The sequence below is a fragment of the Zea mays genome, chromosome 2, assembly GCF_902167145.1.
Source record: "Zea mays cultivar B73 chromosome 2, Zm-B73-REFERENCE-NAM-5.0, whole genome shotgun sequence".
NCBI lineage: Eukaryota > Viridiplantae > Streptophyta > Magnoliopsida > Poales > Poaceae > Zea > Zea mays.
The window spans coordinates 2186481-2202019 of NC_050097.1; the positions used below are offsets into that span (position 1 = coordinate 2186481).

General features: G+C 51.2%; 3 protein-coding genes across 5 annotated transcripts; 1 reads left to right on the forward strand and 2 right to left on the reverse strand.

Moving 5' to 3' along the window:
• Window positions 1-573: 573 nt before the first annotated feature.
• Window positions 574-2872, forward strand: LOC103645766 (probable acyl-activating enzyme 5, peroxisomal). The gene is made up of 2 exons (XM_008670471.4): window positions 574-904; window positions 1040-2872. The coding sequence occupies exons 1-2, from the start codon at window positions 707-709 to the stop codon at window positions 2510-2512; spliced, it is 1671 nt and encodes a 556-aa protein (XP_008668693.1). The 5' UTR covers window positions 574-706; the 3' UTR covers window positions 2513-2872.
• A 1742-nt stretch (window positions 2873-4614) lies between these two features.
• LOC100383266 (uncharacterized) lies at window positions 4615-8723 on the reverse strand. Its single transcript, NM_001175926.1, has 3 exons — window positions 8424-8723; window positions 8062-8144; window positions 4615-6235 (listed from the first exon to the last, which is right to left on the reverse strand). The coding sequence occupies exons 1-3, from the start codon at window positions 8461-8463 to the stop codon at window positions 4874-4876; spliced, it is 1485 nt and encodes a 494-aa protein (NP_001169397.1). The 5' UTR covers window positions 8464-8723; the 3' UTR covers window positions 4615-4873.
• A 1857-nt stretch (window positions 8724-10580) lies between these two features.
• LOC100276430 (Anamorsin homolog) lies at window positions 10581-14461 on the reverse strand. Of its 3 annotated transcripts, none has more exons than XM_020547592.2 (8): window positions 14350-14461; window positions 14086-14219; window positions 11803-11963; window positions 11616-11711; window positions 11372-11531; window positions 11130-11266; window positions 10936-11010; window positions 10581-10819 (listed from the first exon to the last, which is right to left on the reverse strand). In XM_020547592.2, exons 2-8 carry the CDS (start codon window positions 14207-14209, stop codon window positions 10781-10783), a joined length of 792 nt encoding a protein of 263 aa, XP_020403181.1. In that variant the 5' UTR covers window positions 14210-14219; window positions 14350-14461; the 3' UTR covers window positions 10581-10780. The 3 variants fall into 3 exon arrangements, with proteins under 3 accessions (XP_020403181.1, XP_020403180.1, NP_001143696.1); XM_020547591.3 differs by having other exon boundaries at window positions 11336-11531; NM_001150224.2 differs by lacking the exon at window positions 14350-14461 and having other exon boundaries at window positions 10642-10819; window positions 14086-14263.
• Window positions 14462-15539: the final 1078 nt, after the last annotated feature.

Below are 15539 nucleotides of genomic sequence, written 5' to 3' on the forward strand. Positions count from 1 at the left end.
CATATTTGGTTGAGCTCTCTCTGTTCTATATCTTTTTGAAAGCTGGTTTTTTAATTAAAAATGTTGACGTGTAGGTGTATTTCTTCGGTGACGCCTTGATGGCCGTGTGTTGTGTAGTCTGGTGAGGCGTCTTGGTCAGCTACTGCTGTTATCCTAAAACGACTTTTACATGCTGCTCTGACGGGATCAGCCTCAGAAAAATCTGAGGCGTGGCGAGACAAAATGGCATCGCATTGTTTAAAGTCCCCGTCATGGGTTAGCATCTTCTGACTGACTGACCGATCTCCCTGGTCTGTCAAATTCAGATTACTTTTCCGCCTGCACCGCTGCACTCGATCCTGGCCGTCGGTTCCCCATCGCGCAACGGGGTTTGCAGGAGAAGCCGTCTCAGGCCTTGTTCGTTTGTGCCGAATTGGTGGGTCGGAACAATTTCTGACCGGATTGTTTCTCTAATTTATATAAATTTTGATTAGCTGGAACGATTCCGGGTGCAATTCGATGGAAACGAACAAGACCTTAGCAATCAGCCAACCACCTGGCTAGTGGCCTCTGCCTCTCATGATCTCATCGTGCATACAAATACAATACAAGAACCTCCGCCTCCGCCTCCGCCTCGGTGTTCAACGTTCGACCACCACTCCGCGAGCTAGAACGGTGAGCAAAGCCGTCTCCGCGCACGCAACGGCCGGCGACCACCGCAGGCGGCATGGACAGGCTCGGCGCGAATCCGGCCAACTCCTGCCCGCTCACGCCGCTGGGCTTCCTGGAGCGCACCGCCACCGTGTACGGCGACTGCCCCTCCGTCGTCTACCACGACACCGTCTACACCTGGTCCCAGACGCACCGGCGCTGCCTCCGCCTCGCCTCCGCGCTCGTCTCCCTCGGCGTCTCCCGCGGCGACATCGTAAGCCCCCCGTTCCCCTTCCCTCTCCGCTCGCTGAATAAATTCCCGCGAATGGGCTGGCTCCCGTCCCGTCCCGTCTCCTGTAGCAACTGACGCCGCGCTCTGCTCTCTCGGCGAACCTGTCGATCGACGTAGGTGTCCGTGCTGCTGCCCAACGTGCCGGCCATGTACGAGATGCACTTCGGGGTGCCCATGAGCGGCGCCGTGCTCAACACCATCAACACGCGCCTGGACGCGCGCACGGTCTCCGTCCTGCTCCGCCACGCCGGCTCCAAGCTCGTCTTCGCCGACCCGGCGAGCATGCCGCTCGTCCGGGACGCGCTGAGTCAGCTCCCGCCGGGGCACCCGGCGCCGCGCGTCGTTCCCGTCGAGGACCCGCACGAGACGGAGTTCCCCGCGGCGGCGCCTGGGGCGCTGACGTACGAGGCGCTCCTCGACGGGGGTGACCCGGAGTTCGCGTGGGTGCGGCCAGCCAGCGAGTGGGACCCGATGATACTCAATTACACCTCCGGCACGACGTCGGCGCCCAAGGGCGTGGTGCACTGCCACCGCGGCATCTTCCTGGTCACCGTCGACGCGCTCGTGGAGTGGGCGGTGCCGCCGCGGCCGACGTACCTGTGGACGCTGCCCATGTTCCACGCCAACGGGTGGTGCTTCCCGTGGGGGATGGCGGCGGTAGGTGGCACCAACGTGTGCCTGCGCCGCGTGGACGCCGCCGAGGTGTACGACGCCATCGCGCGGCGCGGGGTCGACCACCTCTGCGGCGCGCCCGTCGTGCTCAACATGCTGGCCAACGCCCCGGACGCCGCCCGGCGGCCGCTCCCGGGTAAGGTGCGAATCCTCACCGCCGGCGCGCCGCCACCTGCCGCCGTGCTGCACCGCACCGAGTCCATCGGCTTCGAGGTCACCCACGGGTACGGGCTGACCGAGACGGCGGGGCTGGTGGTATGCTGCGCGTGGAAGCGGGAGTGGAACAAGCTGCCCGCGTCGGAGCGCGCGCGGCTCAAGGCGAGGCAGGGCGTGCGCACGCCCGGCATGAACGAGGTCGACATCGTCGACGGCGAGACCGGTCGCAGCGTGCCTCGCGACGGGTCCACGATGGGCGAGATCGTGCTCCGCGGCGGCGGCGTCATGCTCGGCTACCTCAACGACGACAAGGCCACGAGGGCGGCGATACGGGACAACGGGTGGTTCTACACCGGGGACGTTGGCGTGATGCACCCGGACGGGTACATGGAGATCCGGGACCGGTCCAAGGACGTGATCATCAGCGGCGGGGAGAACATCAGCAGCGTGGAGGTGGAGTCCGTGCTCTACAACCACCCGGCGGTGAACGAGGCGGCGGTGGTGGCGCGGCCGGACGAGTTCTGGGGCGAGACGCCGTGCGCGTTCGTGAGCCTCAAGGAGGGGTCGGGCGCGGTGACCGCGGCGGATGTCATCGCCTGGTGCCGGGACCGCATGCCGCACTACATGGTGCCCAAGACGGTGGTTCTCCGCGCTGAGCTGCCCAAGACCTCCACTGGGAAGATCCAGAAGTACGTGCTGCGGAACCTTGCCAAGGAGATGGGACCCACCCGAAAGGGCGCCAGTAGCAGCAGCAGGATGTAGGGCACTAACGCTAGTACTAGTGCTGTGCCGTCGTCTTGCTTGGCATGGTCGCATGGACATGTCACATGTGTCCTCTCTGCAGCTTGCCGTCGCAGCATGGCGTTGGCTGGCATCCATTTTCTTGAGATCAGCGAGCCCTCTTACCGATTCTTGGAAAGGATTTATGATAGGGATACTACCGTTACAGCAGATATGTCTCCGTTTTATCTTGTAGGGAGTGAATAACAAAGTGAATGGGTGTCATTGATAGTTTGATACAGACGATATGTCTATGGGTTCTCTTACCAATCCTTAGAAATGATCCAACAGATCCATTACTTCTGTGTGTCTGTATGAAGACGAAAGAATCCTTAGAAATGATCCAACAGATCCATTACTTCTGTGTGTCTGTATGAAGACGAAAGAAAGGCCTCAGAGTTTTTTAGACCCCGGTATAAAACATAAAAATAGGCTATGAGATTGAGATCCATAATATATAGAGATAAAAACAATCTAAAATGTACCCTTTCATATTTGATCCTCTCGTATTATCTATTTTAAATTCGAGATTTCACAAAATAATAAACAAATTTTGCCTTTTTATTTCATCTATATTTATAAAACTAAAAAATTTGGGGCCCAAAAATTAGTGGTCTTGTGCCCTGCTCTATTTGCGCTAGACGACCCTGCCTAGATTATATTATTCAAGTCTTGATTTTAGAGTGTGTTTGGTTTGAGGAATAAGGTGGTCCATCTTATTATCACTCACTTTTTTATTTGATTTTGAAATAGAATAGATTGATTCATCACCAACTCATTTCTCATAAGGTAGTAATTAGTATATACATGAGGAATGAGTTGATTCTACCATAATTTATGGATGAACTCATAATGCATCACCTTATGAAGCATAAGTTCACTCCACAAACCAAACACACTTTTAAAGTTCTCGATTGAGGTTATTATTATTAAAATATAATATAAGTGAATTGTCCATCTCTTCCTATTAGTTTAATCCTTTGAGTTGAATTGGTTGGTGCACGCAACTTAATATGGTACTAAAGGTAGAGTTCACGAGTTCAAATTTTGGTTAGCGTAATTAAATAAAATAATTGTTGCTCGCTCCTATATTTCAAGTGAGAGATCTAAAAAGAGACTCGACTTGAGGGAAAGTGCTCAAGGAGATAGTTTGATGGTTTGATTATTCTTTTATGGTGGGAGATTTGGAAAGAACGGAACCGCAGAACCTTCCAAAGCCTGGAAAAGTCAGAGCGTGTGATTTTGCAGATTTTGCAGGGTTAACCAAGGATGTCTTTGGACAACAAAGAGTTGATAATTTTTTGACTTTGGTTGCTAGGGTCTATGCATACCGTTCTTTTCTCCTTTTTCTATCTAGAGTTCTTGGTGGCGTTTGGGCTGTTTGGCTGGTTAAGTGTTTGTATGTGTACTTTCTTTTTTCTTTTAATAAAGCTTGGATGGGGCAATTTTATTGCCGCGTCTTTCAAAAAAAATACAGTGCCTAATTTATTTTATTAGATCAGATTAATCGACTAGTATGCATATCCCAAATGCATCGGTTAAAGATGATCCTGACTTACTGGGAACTATTAGAAAGAACGGAAAAGAAGCCAGTACCAGCAAAAGCATTAGCAAGTTCAGGTTCTTTTGTTCTTAATAAATTTCCAGAAGGGGTATCCCTCCTGTCTCATCCACCCCCCCCCCCCCCCCCCCCCCCCCCAAAAAAAAGTCGAGACTTCAGACGTCTTATTCACCTGCATACCAGATAAGAAAAAGGCACCGTTTTGGAATGATCTTCTTTGCTGTAAAGAATTACTGAGCCATCGGCATTCAACAATAGTACAAAAAGCAAACCCTTTCTAGTCGATTGAACCAGCTCGGCCATGCCATAGTGATCGAAACAGCAGAAAACAATAACAAAAGACAAGATCCACAGGTGATGAAGCTTGTGAACTGAAAGAACAAGTCATATTTGAAAGGACGGTCATGACTCATGAGGCTGATATATACTCCATCTTTGTGACTCGTTCTGTGAATGAAACAGGGGAGAACCAAAAAAAAACTCTGCACAAAAACAACCTCACTTCTGCTGCTCATGCTACTTTCCAATCACCACCACGCTCCTTGTTAAAGATTGTATCCTCCGGTATTACATGTTACAAGTTTTTATATATATAAGCTACACACACATTGTACAAGAGCCTCAATGAGACACAAGAGTTCCAAGCTTCTCATTCCTTTGAATCTGGCAAATCAGTTTACCGGTCAATCCCCTCAATCTTGTCTTCAACCTCCGAGTAGAGCTCCCTGAGCCTGTCCAGGTTCTCCTCCGATGTCTCCCAGTAGCCTCTGCCGCTGCCCAGCTCATTGTCCTGTACCACGAGCTTCAAGCACTCCCCCAGGAACCCAAACAGAACCCTCAGCTTCTCCCTGTCTGCCCTGATGAACTTGGTACTGCACCCATGGTTCTGAAAGGCCGAAGCCAAGTATGTTACTGAGATTGTTGGCAACATTGACGACCTGCCCTTTGCTGTTTGTGGTCTTCTCAACAAAGGCAGTGATGGCGCCACGCGAAGCTTCAGTTATCTGCCTCAGGAGCTCGACGTCAGCCAGTATGCCCTTGTCGCTTCCCCTGTACACATCTTCAATGTCCCTGCCCACTGTGGCGGCAAGTATGCCGGGCAGCGAGATTATGCCATCCTCGGGGCGGTCGAGGGCGGCTATGTTCACCAGTGTGGCCACCGCCTCAATAGCGGTTGGCGGCTCGCCGATCACATGCAGACCGCAGGGAGGGAGCCGTGACTCTATCTCCATGATCTTGGCGTACACCTTTCCAACGATCAGGTCACGCTCACTTGGTGGGAGCTCCTCCCCTTCCTCGGGCAGTGGGACATCCTTGTCAAGGTTGCATTGCTTTGCGGTGCTGATGATTGAGCTCACAATCTGAGGACCACGCCCAGTGTCCTTGAGAGACTGGTAAGAAGAGATGAGCTCTGCCAGCTGCTTGAGCCCCTTGTAGAGGCCGGCGTTCTCAGCCGGTGGGGTCAGGTAGCTGATGGTGTTCGCATAGCTCCGGCGCTTGGCGACTGTGGCCTCTGACGGGTTGTTTGCGGCGTAGTAGTAGATGTTGGGGATGTTGCCGATGAGACTGTCAGGGTAGCAGGCATCACTCATCCCAACCTGTTTGCCAGGCATGAACTCGAGGGACCCGTGTGTTCCAAAGTTCAGGACAGCATCGGCCTGGAAGATCTTCTCGACAAAGGTGTAGTATGCTGCAAAGCCATGGTGAGGGCTGGCAGACTTTGAGAGCAGAAGCCGCATCGGATCGCCTTCGTACCCGAAAGTGGGCTGCACTCCGATGAAGACATTGCCATACTGCTTCCCATAGACAAGGAGGTTCTCGCCATCAGAGTTGAGGTGCCCAGGTGGCTTCCCCCAGTTCTCCTCCAGCAAGGAGGCATAGGAGGTGAGCGCCTGATACTCCCTCACATTCATGCGGTAAGCAACATTCAGGTTGGGGCTGTTGAACTGAGCTTCCTTGTCATGGATCACCTCCTCGATGAGGGCTTCAGGTGTGTCCGGAAGACCCTCTACGTTGTAGCCGTCCTTCTTGAGGTCTGACAGCACAGAGTAGATGGAGCTGAACACATTCAGATATGCTGCAGTCCCGACGTTGCCCTTGTCAGGTGGGAAACTGAAGACGGTGATCGCCAGTTTCTTGTCCTCCTGGAAACAGACAGACAAAAAAAAAGGGGTTAAATTTCGGAACTTGAACTGATTGTGAAGTATCAGTATTTTTCATCTGATGAACACAAAGTCATGAAAGTGCAGGCTTTTAGTCTTTTACTAAAGAAACGGCCGTATCGATGGCAACAAGAATTGCACACCCAAGATATTGGATTCTGCTCTTATACTATATTTATTCTTCAATCGATGGGTTTGCCCTTGAGTAAGTTGGAAGCTATAGTTTGTCATATATGGTATAATGTATACCAGATTGGCTGTCTTCAGCCATGGTTTTCAGCTCAACAACTTCACTATCAATCTAAAATCTATGATATATCAATCATAGCAGGATCCAAGCATTACTCTCTTTTTTTGAAACACAGAATTGAATTGCGGTTGGTTAACTAACAGGTAAACTAGAGTGGAATTGGTCTCGACTACAACAAATTCTTCGTTTCAGTAGCCATCAGTCTAATGGGAGTTGAAGAAGAATTCCTGAGCTTAGGAAGATCGAAGCTAGTAAGTGGTAGCCAAATCAGATTTCAGGAGGATGTTTGCTTGGGAAACCAAAAGGACAGTGGTGAGAGCAGTCTTACTAATAAGTCACGGGTTCGAAACTGCCTTTCCATATTTATTACTGTGTTCGTCCCAAAATAGTATTTGTTTTAGGATGTTAGTGGATTCATACAATATTTCATTATTCCAGAGCGTAAGTTAGGTTGGGGTGTCGCCAACTGGAGGTGACAACGATGCAATTTTTTGCAAACAATGGCTAGAACTTCGGTAGTCACATTTGCTTGTAATAAGTTCGTGTGGTTTACCTTTGTGTATGGGTTTGGTTTTGTTTTGTGGTGGGATGTAAGACATTATCTGTTCGTGGACAGCTACATACATGTTGTTATGCAGTGGCTGGAATAATGAAATTATTCCCAACTCTAAAAAAATTTGAATATGGACACAAAAATGAAGAGCTAAAATGAATAATATTGTGGAACAGAGGGAGTATTCAATAACTTATCAAAACAAGGTGGTCTGAATCAAAATAAGGTGGCCCAAAACAAAAATCACCATTACTAATAGGTGCAGCAACCATTTGTTAGTCAATATGGCTCAACAGAAATGATTCAGTTTTAAATAAATGAACTACCAAAATTACTTTTGTAGGTCTTATTCAAGGTAGCACATCAGCTTCGGTTTTGGGCTCGGTTGCAGGCTTGCAGCCCACTGAGGATCAAATGCAGGCTATGATGCAGGCAGTTAGGGTCTGTTTGGTTGGGCTGTGGCGGTGAAAAAACTACTGTGAGCTGTGGAAAAAGCTGTTGTGTGCTGTGAGCTGTTAAAAAGCTATAACCCGTTTGGTGAAACCACAAAAAACCGTTAAAAGTTCTTCGATATATATTTTCACAGTTCCATCCGAAAGTCACTAAAACCAGATCCATGAGTGTTTTTAGTTTTGCACTGCGAGAAAGTCAGCTTTTAGAAAAAACTGCTTCCTAGATCTAGTCCTTTGGTTTGGCTTTTGGCATTTATGGGGCAAAAGCCAAAGCCAAACCAACACATCCTTAGATTACTAGAGTGGAGGGCACTACACTTCTTCAACTCAAATGGATGACCTTTTGTTTTTAGAATTGATTCTTAAGCTTAGAAATTCTCGGTATGGAATACGGTTAGCTGAATCCGAAATCTTAATTCCTTTATGTTCAATTAACAAGTAACCTACAAGTCATTTTTTTCAGCCCGAATGAAATCCACGAGCAACCTACTCTGTATAAGAATTTGCAATCTGTGCAGAACTAATAAAAGGTATAGAGGAACCAGAGGCACACCTTAGTTTTCCTCTTCAGTTCTGCCCATCTGATAGCTCTAGTGCAGAGCTGCTCCACTCTCCTATGCAATGCATGTGATTTCCCTGCATCAAGCACAAGAAGAAACATTCACAACTCCGCGTTTATTATTAGAGTGTTTGGTTTTGAGAAATAAGCTAGTCCATCATTCTCTCACTACCCACTTTTTTGTTTGATTTATGGAATAGTTAGTACTAACAAATTTGATAAATAAATGAATTCATCGTGCACCGTCCCTCAAGCAAGCAAACACCCCGTATAAAAACAGGCGTTCCATGAATCAGAAGAAAAGAAATACAGGCATGCCATCAGGGAATGAGAGAAATGAATGGAATGGGGCTTGCCTGTCCTGGGGTCCCGGCCAGCGAATACGATGGGCTCCATCCCACCGTCGAGCTCCGGCAGCGCGACCTGCAGCGCCACCTGAATGGGGTGAAGCCCCAAGGTGCTGTTGAGCCACTCCTCTGTGGTCTGGAACACGAGCGGGAGCGCGACAATGTACGGCACGTCGAGCTTCTGCAACGCGGCAATGGCCTTGGGGTGGTCCTGCCTCGCCGGCCCGCCGACGAGCGCGAACCCGGTGAGAGACACCACGGCGTTCACGAACGGCTTGCCGGTAATCGGGTCGACCAGGTAGCGCTGCGTGGGACCGGAGAAGTCGAGGCCGCCGGCGAAGATGGGAATGACCTTGGCACCCCTGTTGGAACCGGACCGCCGACACATGGCGTGTCCGTTGGGACCGCCCGCACACACGGCGCGCCCACCCAGGCTGTCGGGCCGCGACACACGCGTCCGCACGTATAGCAGCGGACTTTAGGTCTCTTAGGCCAACACTCCTCCAAAAAGCTAGTCTGATAGGGGTTGCACCTTCAACCTTATAAACCATGCTTCCATACTCTCACCAGACAATGTGGGACTATTCCCAACAATCTCCCCCTCACACATTGTGAGCCGAGATTTGTCTAAGAATGTACTGGACCAACCTGCCTCTGATACCAATTGTTGGAACCAGACCACCGACACATGGCGTGTCCGTTGGGGCCGCCCGCACACACGGCGCGCCCACCCAGGCTGTCGGGCCGCGACACACGCGCCCGCACGTATAGCAGCGGGTTTTAGGTCTTTTGGGCCAACACTCCCTCAAAAAGCTAGCCTAATAGGGGTTGCACCCTCAACCTTATAAAGGTTGCTTTCACACTCTCACCAGACAATGTGACCCCTGGCCTCGAGCTCCATGATGACGGCGACGTAGTGGCCGTCGTCGCCGGTGACAATGTGGCTCCTCTGTAGGACGAGGCCGATGACGGGTGCGTTGGGGTCCTTGAGCCTGTCATTGGCGTCCCGGCGCGCGTGCTGTACCAGTTGAGGTACTCCTTGACGTCCTCGTACATGGTGGGCGCCAGCGGGTGCCAGATGCCGGAGTCGAGGTAGAGCACGGGGTCGTCGTACTTGATGCCGGCGCCCCTAAGCACCGGCAAGTAGGATCCGGCGATCATCTTGAGGAAGTTCTGGAGGTTGTCCGCCGAGCCGCCGAGCCAGAACTGGAGGCTGAGGATGTACAGCCAGGCGTCCTGCGCCTTGTCGGAGGGCAGGTACTTGAGCACCTTGGGCAGCGTGCGCACGAGCTTGAGCATGCTGTCGGCGAAGTTGCTGGAGTTGGACTTGCTGCGCTTGAAGAGCTGGAAGAAGGGGCTCTTGGACTGCCCCAGCTGCGACATGCTGAAGGAGCCGAGCTTGTTGAGGCGCATGACCTCGGGCATGGAGGGGAAGACAAGGACGGCGTCCATGCGGTCGCGCTCCTTCTCGGCCGCGGCCTTGACCTTGAGCGCCAGCTCCTCGACGAAGATGAGGGAGCCGATGAAGACGTTGACGTCGGCGAGGTCGGCGCGGAAGGTAGCCCACGACCTCGAACGACGCGGCGCGGCGCGGGTCAGCGTTGAGCTGCTGCACGGCGGCCGTGACGGACGACTGGTACTGCGCCTCCAGCACGACGTAGACGACCTTGACCCGAGGCAGGCCCCGCGGGTCGGCCGGCACCACGCGCCGCACCTCGGGCTTGGTCTGCGTGAACAAGCCGTTGCCGCCGGCGACCGCGCACCGGATGGCGCCGGCGCGCCGCGGCTGCTGGCGACGGCTGCTCAGGAGGAACGAGTGCAGCGGCACGGGCGCCGCCAGGAGCTGCTTCTGCGCCGCGGCGGCGAATGGGGTGGACACTAGCGACGACGACATGGCGCCTGCTCACAGGACGGAGCCGGCGGGCGGAGAAACGCGCGCCTGGACACTGACGCGACGCTCGAGCGCAGTAAGTAAAAAAAAATCTACACTAGACTACTAGAGTAAGGCGCCTGTTCTTGGCTCGTGGCTGGACAATTGTTCTTGGCGGCCGCCGTCCCTCGGAAACAGAGCAGGGAAAGGAGAAGAAGCGAGCAGGGGAGCGCGGGAGGCGGGAAAATGTATAGGTTGTCCGTGTCCACGTCCTTCGTCTCAATTAAGAAGAGGCATCCAGGCTCACAAAATCAATCTGAAAACACATGCACTGATGCACACTTGTGTTTGTGTAGAGGCGCTTATATATCATCCAAAAGACAAGTCACTCACACGCAAATTCGCATTGGCTAACAGAAGCTATTTGGAATGCAGTTCAGTCGACTAACAACGTAGGTACCCCCGTCTCCTTGTTTTGCCGATGTTGGCGATGCCATCATATGTCAGCAGCAAGGAAGTTGCCAGACAAGGAAACCTGCCAATCGGAGAAGCAGCAGCAGTGAACGTTCAAGATCCAGAGTACAATCGACAGACATATTTTGATCTCCTCGAGAATTCTATCAGGGGAGGAGACGAGTAGAACTGTTTTACCTTCTCGCCAGGCTTGAATGGTGGAAGACCTCTGTAGGGACAGGTTCCACAGCGGAAGGCATCACCCAACCCACACTGCAAAGAAAAATCAAGGATCATTTACAGATATCACCAGACGTGATAGGTAACCTAGTCCGAGTGAACGTATGAAATTTCACGAGGGGGCACAAGTGCCACCTGTAAGCAATACTTACACTGCCACAAGCTGACTGAGGGTTATTGATCTGCTCCGCAGTGAGCTCCAGCTTCCCAACCTTCTCCTCGGCCTCAGCCCTGCCACAAGTACAGTTCTTGCATGCTTTCTTTGCTGCCCCCACCTCACAGTCCCCAACTGGTGAAAACATCAGTGAAAACATCACTTAACTGTTTAGGATCCAAACCTAAACTGGCTATTGCTTACGGAGTTGAACTAAGTTGACGGGTTTTGTTGCTCTACCAACTGGAAGTTGTGGTTTCTTCAGGTCCTCCTCAGTCAAGAGACTGTCTTCATCAATCAGATCAGAGTCGTCGTCAATTTGAATCTTGGGAAGGGCTTTTGTTGTTTTCTTAAGGGGAAAAGAAGAGCCCATGCTCCAGCTAGCCTTCTTTGCCTTAACCTACAAGTGGTTCAAATTAGCACAAAAACTAAAGCCTGCACAGCAAAACTAACATACTATAACACATGATCTTAGACCACTCACTGTAACAGATTGCACGCTATCCTGCGAGCTTGCAGCAGAAGATTGCACTTCAGCAAATCCACCCATCAGTAACTTGCGCTCAATATCAGTGTTCGGCTAACGGAGACAATCATAAAAAAATTAAGAACTTTAAATCGACATTGCAAGAGAAACGAGACAACAAAGACAGATTCTGATAAGTTAATACCTTCTGACTGGATGAGGGTGCAGGGCTCTGCACCAATACTCTTCCACCAGCTTTCAGCACCCGCCTGATTTCAGCAACCAATTGCTCCCTCAAGCTTTCCACGTTTTTAATGACTGCAAGAACCGCACCAACTGATGCATCTTCAAAAGGCAACTTCCCACCTGATGCATGGCAGAACAATAGTTTGGTCACGGTTTTGTGATAACACACACACACACACACACACACACACACACACACACACACACACACACACGGCATAGCACTAGCAAAGCATAACACAAATTAAAAATCGAACATTATTGTTTAATAGAGGCTCCCAAAATCAGGAATGCTAGCACTTGGCTTATTCATAAACACACACATCCATAATCAGGAAGCATACATTACTGAACCATTAAATTTAATAATAAAAATTCAGATGTTGAATCCATGGCTGAAATTTTCTGTTCCTTTTGAAAGTATAATCCTAACTTTCATCTCCGGCTGACCTGGTAATATCTTCTAGCTCCTTTTACCTTATATTTTTTTCAGTTGCTTGAGAAATAGCGGTAGGAAAATTGACACATGTCATTCGTAAATCCATGGGACTTAGAGCAACTCCAAGAGCTTCCTAAGAAATTGTTCCCCAAAACATCATATAGGGGGCTGCTGAAAAAAATCCACTAAGAGCAACTCCAAATGAGTGCTAGAAAATTTCCCCAAAAAATGATTATTGGGGATATGTTAAAAAATTTTAGGGGTGAATTATCATGTATACTCCAACGATTCCGTTAAACAAATGCGACTCAATCTCAGCCACAGTCTGAGTCTTACAGACACACACAAAACCTAACATGCCGGTGGCAGCCACATTATCACACACCGGAACAAATAACTTTGAGGCAAAAACACATTATGCAAGCAGAGAAACACCAGAACAGACTCCCAGCTGTTGAAGTGCAAATGTGTTTTCTATATTTGAGTTACTTGCTGGTAAATCCCGATCGGGAATGTAATAATCGGGGAGTTGCATTAGCACTTTTGCAGCAAGCTAAGCCAACTGGTTGGGAATGTCAAGCATTCTTGAGCAGGAGTACTAGTCAAGTTAACAGGCTTCAGATCCCATCCAATCATTGTCACATTTGAATATAACTTGAGCGGGTAGAAAAAATATCATAACAAAGGCATCATGGACTGAATCCTAAACATCATAACGAAGGCATCATGGACTGAATAGCGATCATCATAACAACGGCAGGAAACAGACTCCCAACTGAATCATGGTTAACATGGACTGAATTGTGGTGGCACTGCATGCAGTGCGAGATGCATCATATCCAGGTCAATTCAGGTTAGCAAATGCAAGGCCACAGGAGTTGCCGCCAGGGAGGAGGCTCTAGGCGAGGTCACGGGAGTTGCGGTGGAAGTTGCTGCGGATTGGGGAAGACCTTTGCTCGCCAATATTTGAGGGAGAGTGGAGCTCGGATGCGGGACGCTGATAATTTGGGGGAAGGAAAGGGGAACTATTGGGTGGAGAATTTTTTGTTTTTCACCCCAAAACATGTTTTTGGGTTGGTTTTAGCGTTCTTCTGGAGATGCTCTTAAGCAACTAGCACATGAGACATGGCATAGATATCAAGAACTGCAAGGAGAGGTTCAAGTTCAAATCTGAAGAAGTCTGCAAGGGCATGTCCACAGATTCAGCGGTTTTGGAGTTGGGAAATAACTTCAGCTTTCTTTTCTTTTTGTTGTTGAGACGTTCTTTTCTTTTTCTTTTTTTTTTGTTGTTGTTGAGGCGTCAGCTCGACGTTTTCATTCTACACATTAGAAAGTGGCAGTAGCGCAAGAGATACCACAGGGCCAAAACTACTAGTGGTACTGAAAGTTTTCATTCGAAGAATCAGTAAGTGGCACTATCACAGGAAGAAACATTGCAAGGCCAAACTTGGCGTCCACTGACTGCGCTTCAATATTACTTGAGCAACTTGCTAGCCTCCCGATCCCGGAAGGATGGTTTGATAAACTAATTCTCTAATTGAAGTGGGAACCCTTAAGAACCAAACGTCCACTACTCCAAATTTGATTGCAAAAGAAAAAAGAATCTAGCCCATTCCGCGGAATCACGCCAGAAGGCTCGCTAATTGAAGCATGCAAGCAAGGCAGCAAAGAGAACAGCACGCATCGACGGGTTCCTGCATCCACAAGCACGAACTTGGCAACTTGCCATGGTCGCCTCGAGGGAAAGAAATAGAAGAAAAAATGGAAAGAGGGCAAGACGGGGGCGAAACCAGCTAAGCTCACCGAGCGCCGCGCACTGGGTGATGACGGCGACCTCCTCCCGCGAGACCTCGGCGGCGGCCGCTAGATCCCCCACCGCCCGGATCGGCAGGGCCACCTCGTCCGTCACCGCGAGCGCCGCCGACATGGAGTCAAATCTGCACACGAGCACACGCCGAGAACCAGAAGAGACTCGGTGAAAGGAGTATCCCCGAAGAGAAAAGGAATTAGGGTTAATCGAGGGAGGGTTTTATCTGCACGCCCCCGGATTCATCACGCGACTGCTACCTGAGACGATAAGACGACGACGAAGGCGAAATTTGATTTGGGTTTTGCCTGGCCTCCTCTCCTCTCGAAGCTTCACAACACGCCGAGTTATTTGATATTGTAACAATCTCGTCGCGCGGCTTCACCAGTTATTACTCCGTAGTTATACTTCGCTAGTTTAGTATTATGGAGCTCAAAGCCACGCCAGATTGGGACTGTTAATCTTCCGTCGTCCTCTGTAACCTTCTATAAGCTACGGTAAAAATCAATTTTGTCCACGACGATGTTGTAATCTATCTCTACATTCTGGAGATGGCGGACAGGGGACGACGGAAGCGAGAAAGAAGACAGCGACGGAAGCGAGGAAGAAGCCACTTGTGTAGGATACCTCGGGGCGGCCGTTCTCGGCGCATCGGAAGCCGATGTCGAGGAACCCCATCGCCGCCGCCAGCCCAGACCCAGTCCCCGTCGAACAGGTCGCACTCCTCCTCGTCGCCACTCCCCGCCGCCGCGATGGAGACCCCACCGGCCCAGAGCAGCAGCAGCGCGGCGGCCACCACGGCCAGCACCGCCATCTCGGCCTTCTCCCGCCGCCCCTTGGAAGCCCGCCGCAGCAGGCGCTTCACCGGCGAGCCCGACAGCATTGCCGCCGCCTGCCTGGTGCCTCAGCGCGCGGGGCTGGCCGCGCGTATCTCCCAGCCGAGCTCCTGCTTCCAGTCGTGGTCCTCAGTGCGCGGGGCTCCCTCCTCGGCCTCTGCTCCTCCGGCGCCCGGTTCCCATCGCCGCTCTCTTCCCCAGCGCGTCTTCTTCCCCAGTCGCGCCCTGCCCTCTGTTCTGCTCGCCGCGCCCTGAACCTTGCTCCAGCTCGCCGGCTGGATCTCCCTGGTGCCGCGCCCCTGCTCATCTTCCTCGCGCGCGCTCCTCCCCATGGCCGGCAGCAGGCAGGCAGGTCCTAGCAGACTGCGAGACGGCGGTTGCAGCGGTTCTCCTGCTCGTCACGGTTGCAGCGGGAACCGCGGCCGGCCCTGCTCATCTTCCTCGTCACGGTTGCAGCGGCTGCGAGACGGCGGCACGCGCTCTGTTTTCTTGGTCTCTCGCGCGGCAAGGGAGTACTCCGGCCAGGGGTAGATTAGTACGAAGGGATACACAACCTGCATCAAGAGCAACAAAACAGACGTTAATAGAGTGCGGGAGATTAACGGTCCCAATCT

Bases quoted from the DNA above. Each gene is read 5' to 3' on its own strand.
- LOC100276430 (XM_020547591.3), bottom strand. From the start codon at position 14,209: ATGTCGGCGGCGCTCGCGGTGACGGACGAGGTGGCCCTGCCGATCCGG. The intron at 11,712-11,802 runs GTATTAACTTAT...TGTCTCCGTTAG, and splicing joins CACCCTCATCCAGTCAGAAG to CCGAACACTGATATTGAGCG. The intron at 10,820-10,935 runs GTAAAACAGTTC...TCCGATTGGCAG, and splicing joins CATTCAAGCCTGGCGAGAAG to GTTTCCTTGTCTGGCAACTT.
- LOC103645766 (XM_008670471.4), top strand. From the start codon at position 707: ATGGACAGGCTCGGCGCGAATCCGGCCAACTCCTGCCCGCTCACGCCG. The intron at 905-1,039 runs GTAAGCCCCCCG...CGATCGACGTAG, and splicing joins GCGTCTCCCGCGGCGACATC to GTGTCCGTGCTGCTGCCCAA.
- LOC100383266 (NM_001175926.1), bottom strand. From the start codon at position 8,463: ATGGAGCCCATCGTATTCGCTGGCCGGGACCCCAGGACAG. The intron at 8,145-8,423 runs GCAAGCCCCATT...TGCTTGATGCAG, and splicing joins TGGCCGGGACCCCAGGACAG to GGAAATCACATGCATTGCAT. The intron at 6,236-8,061 runs GTGTGCCTCTGG...GTCTGTTTCCAG, and splicing joins AACTGAAGAGGAAAACTAAG to GAGGACAAGAAACTGGCGAT.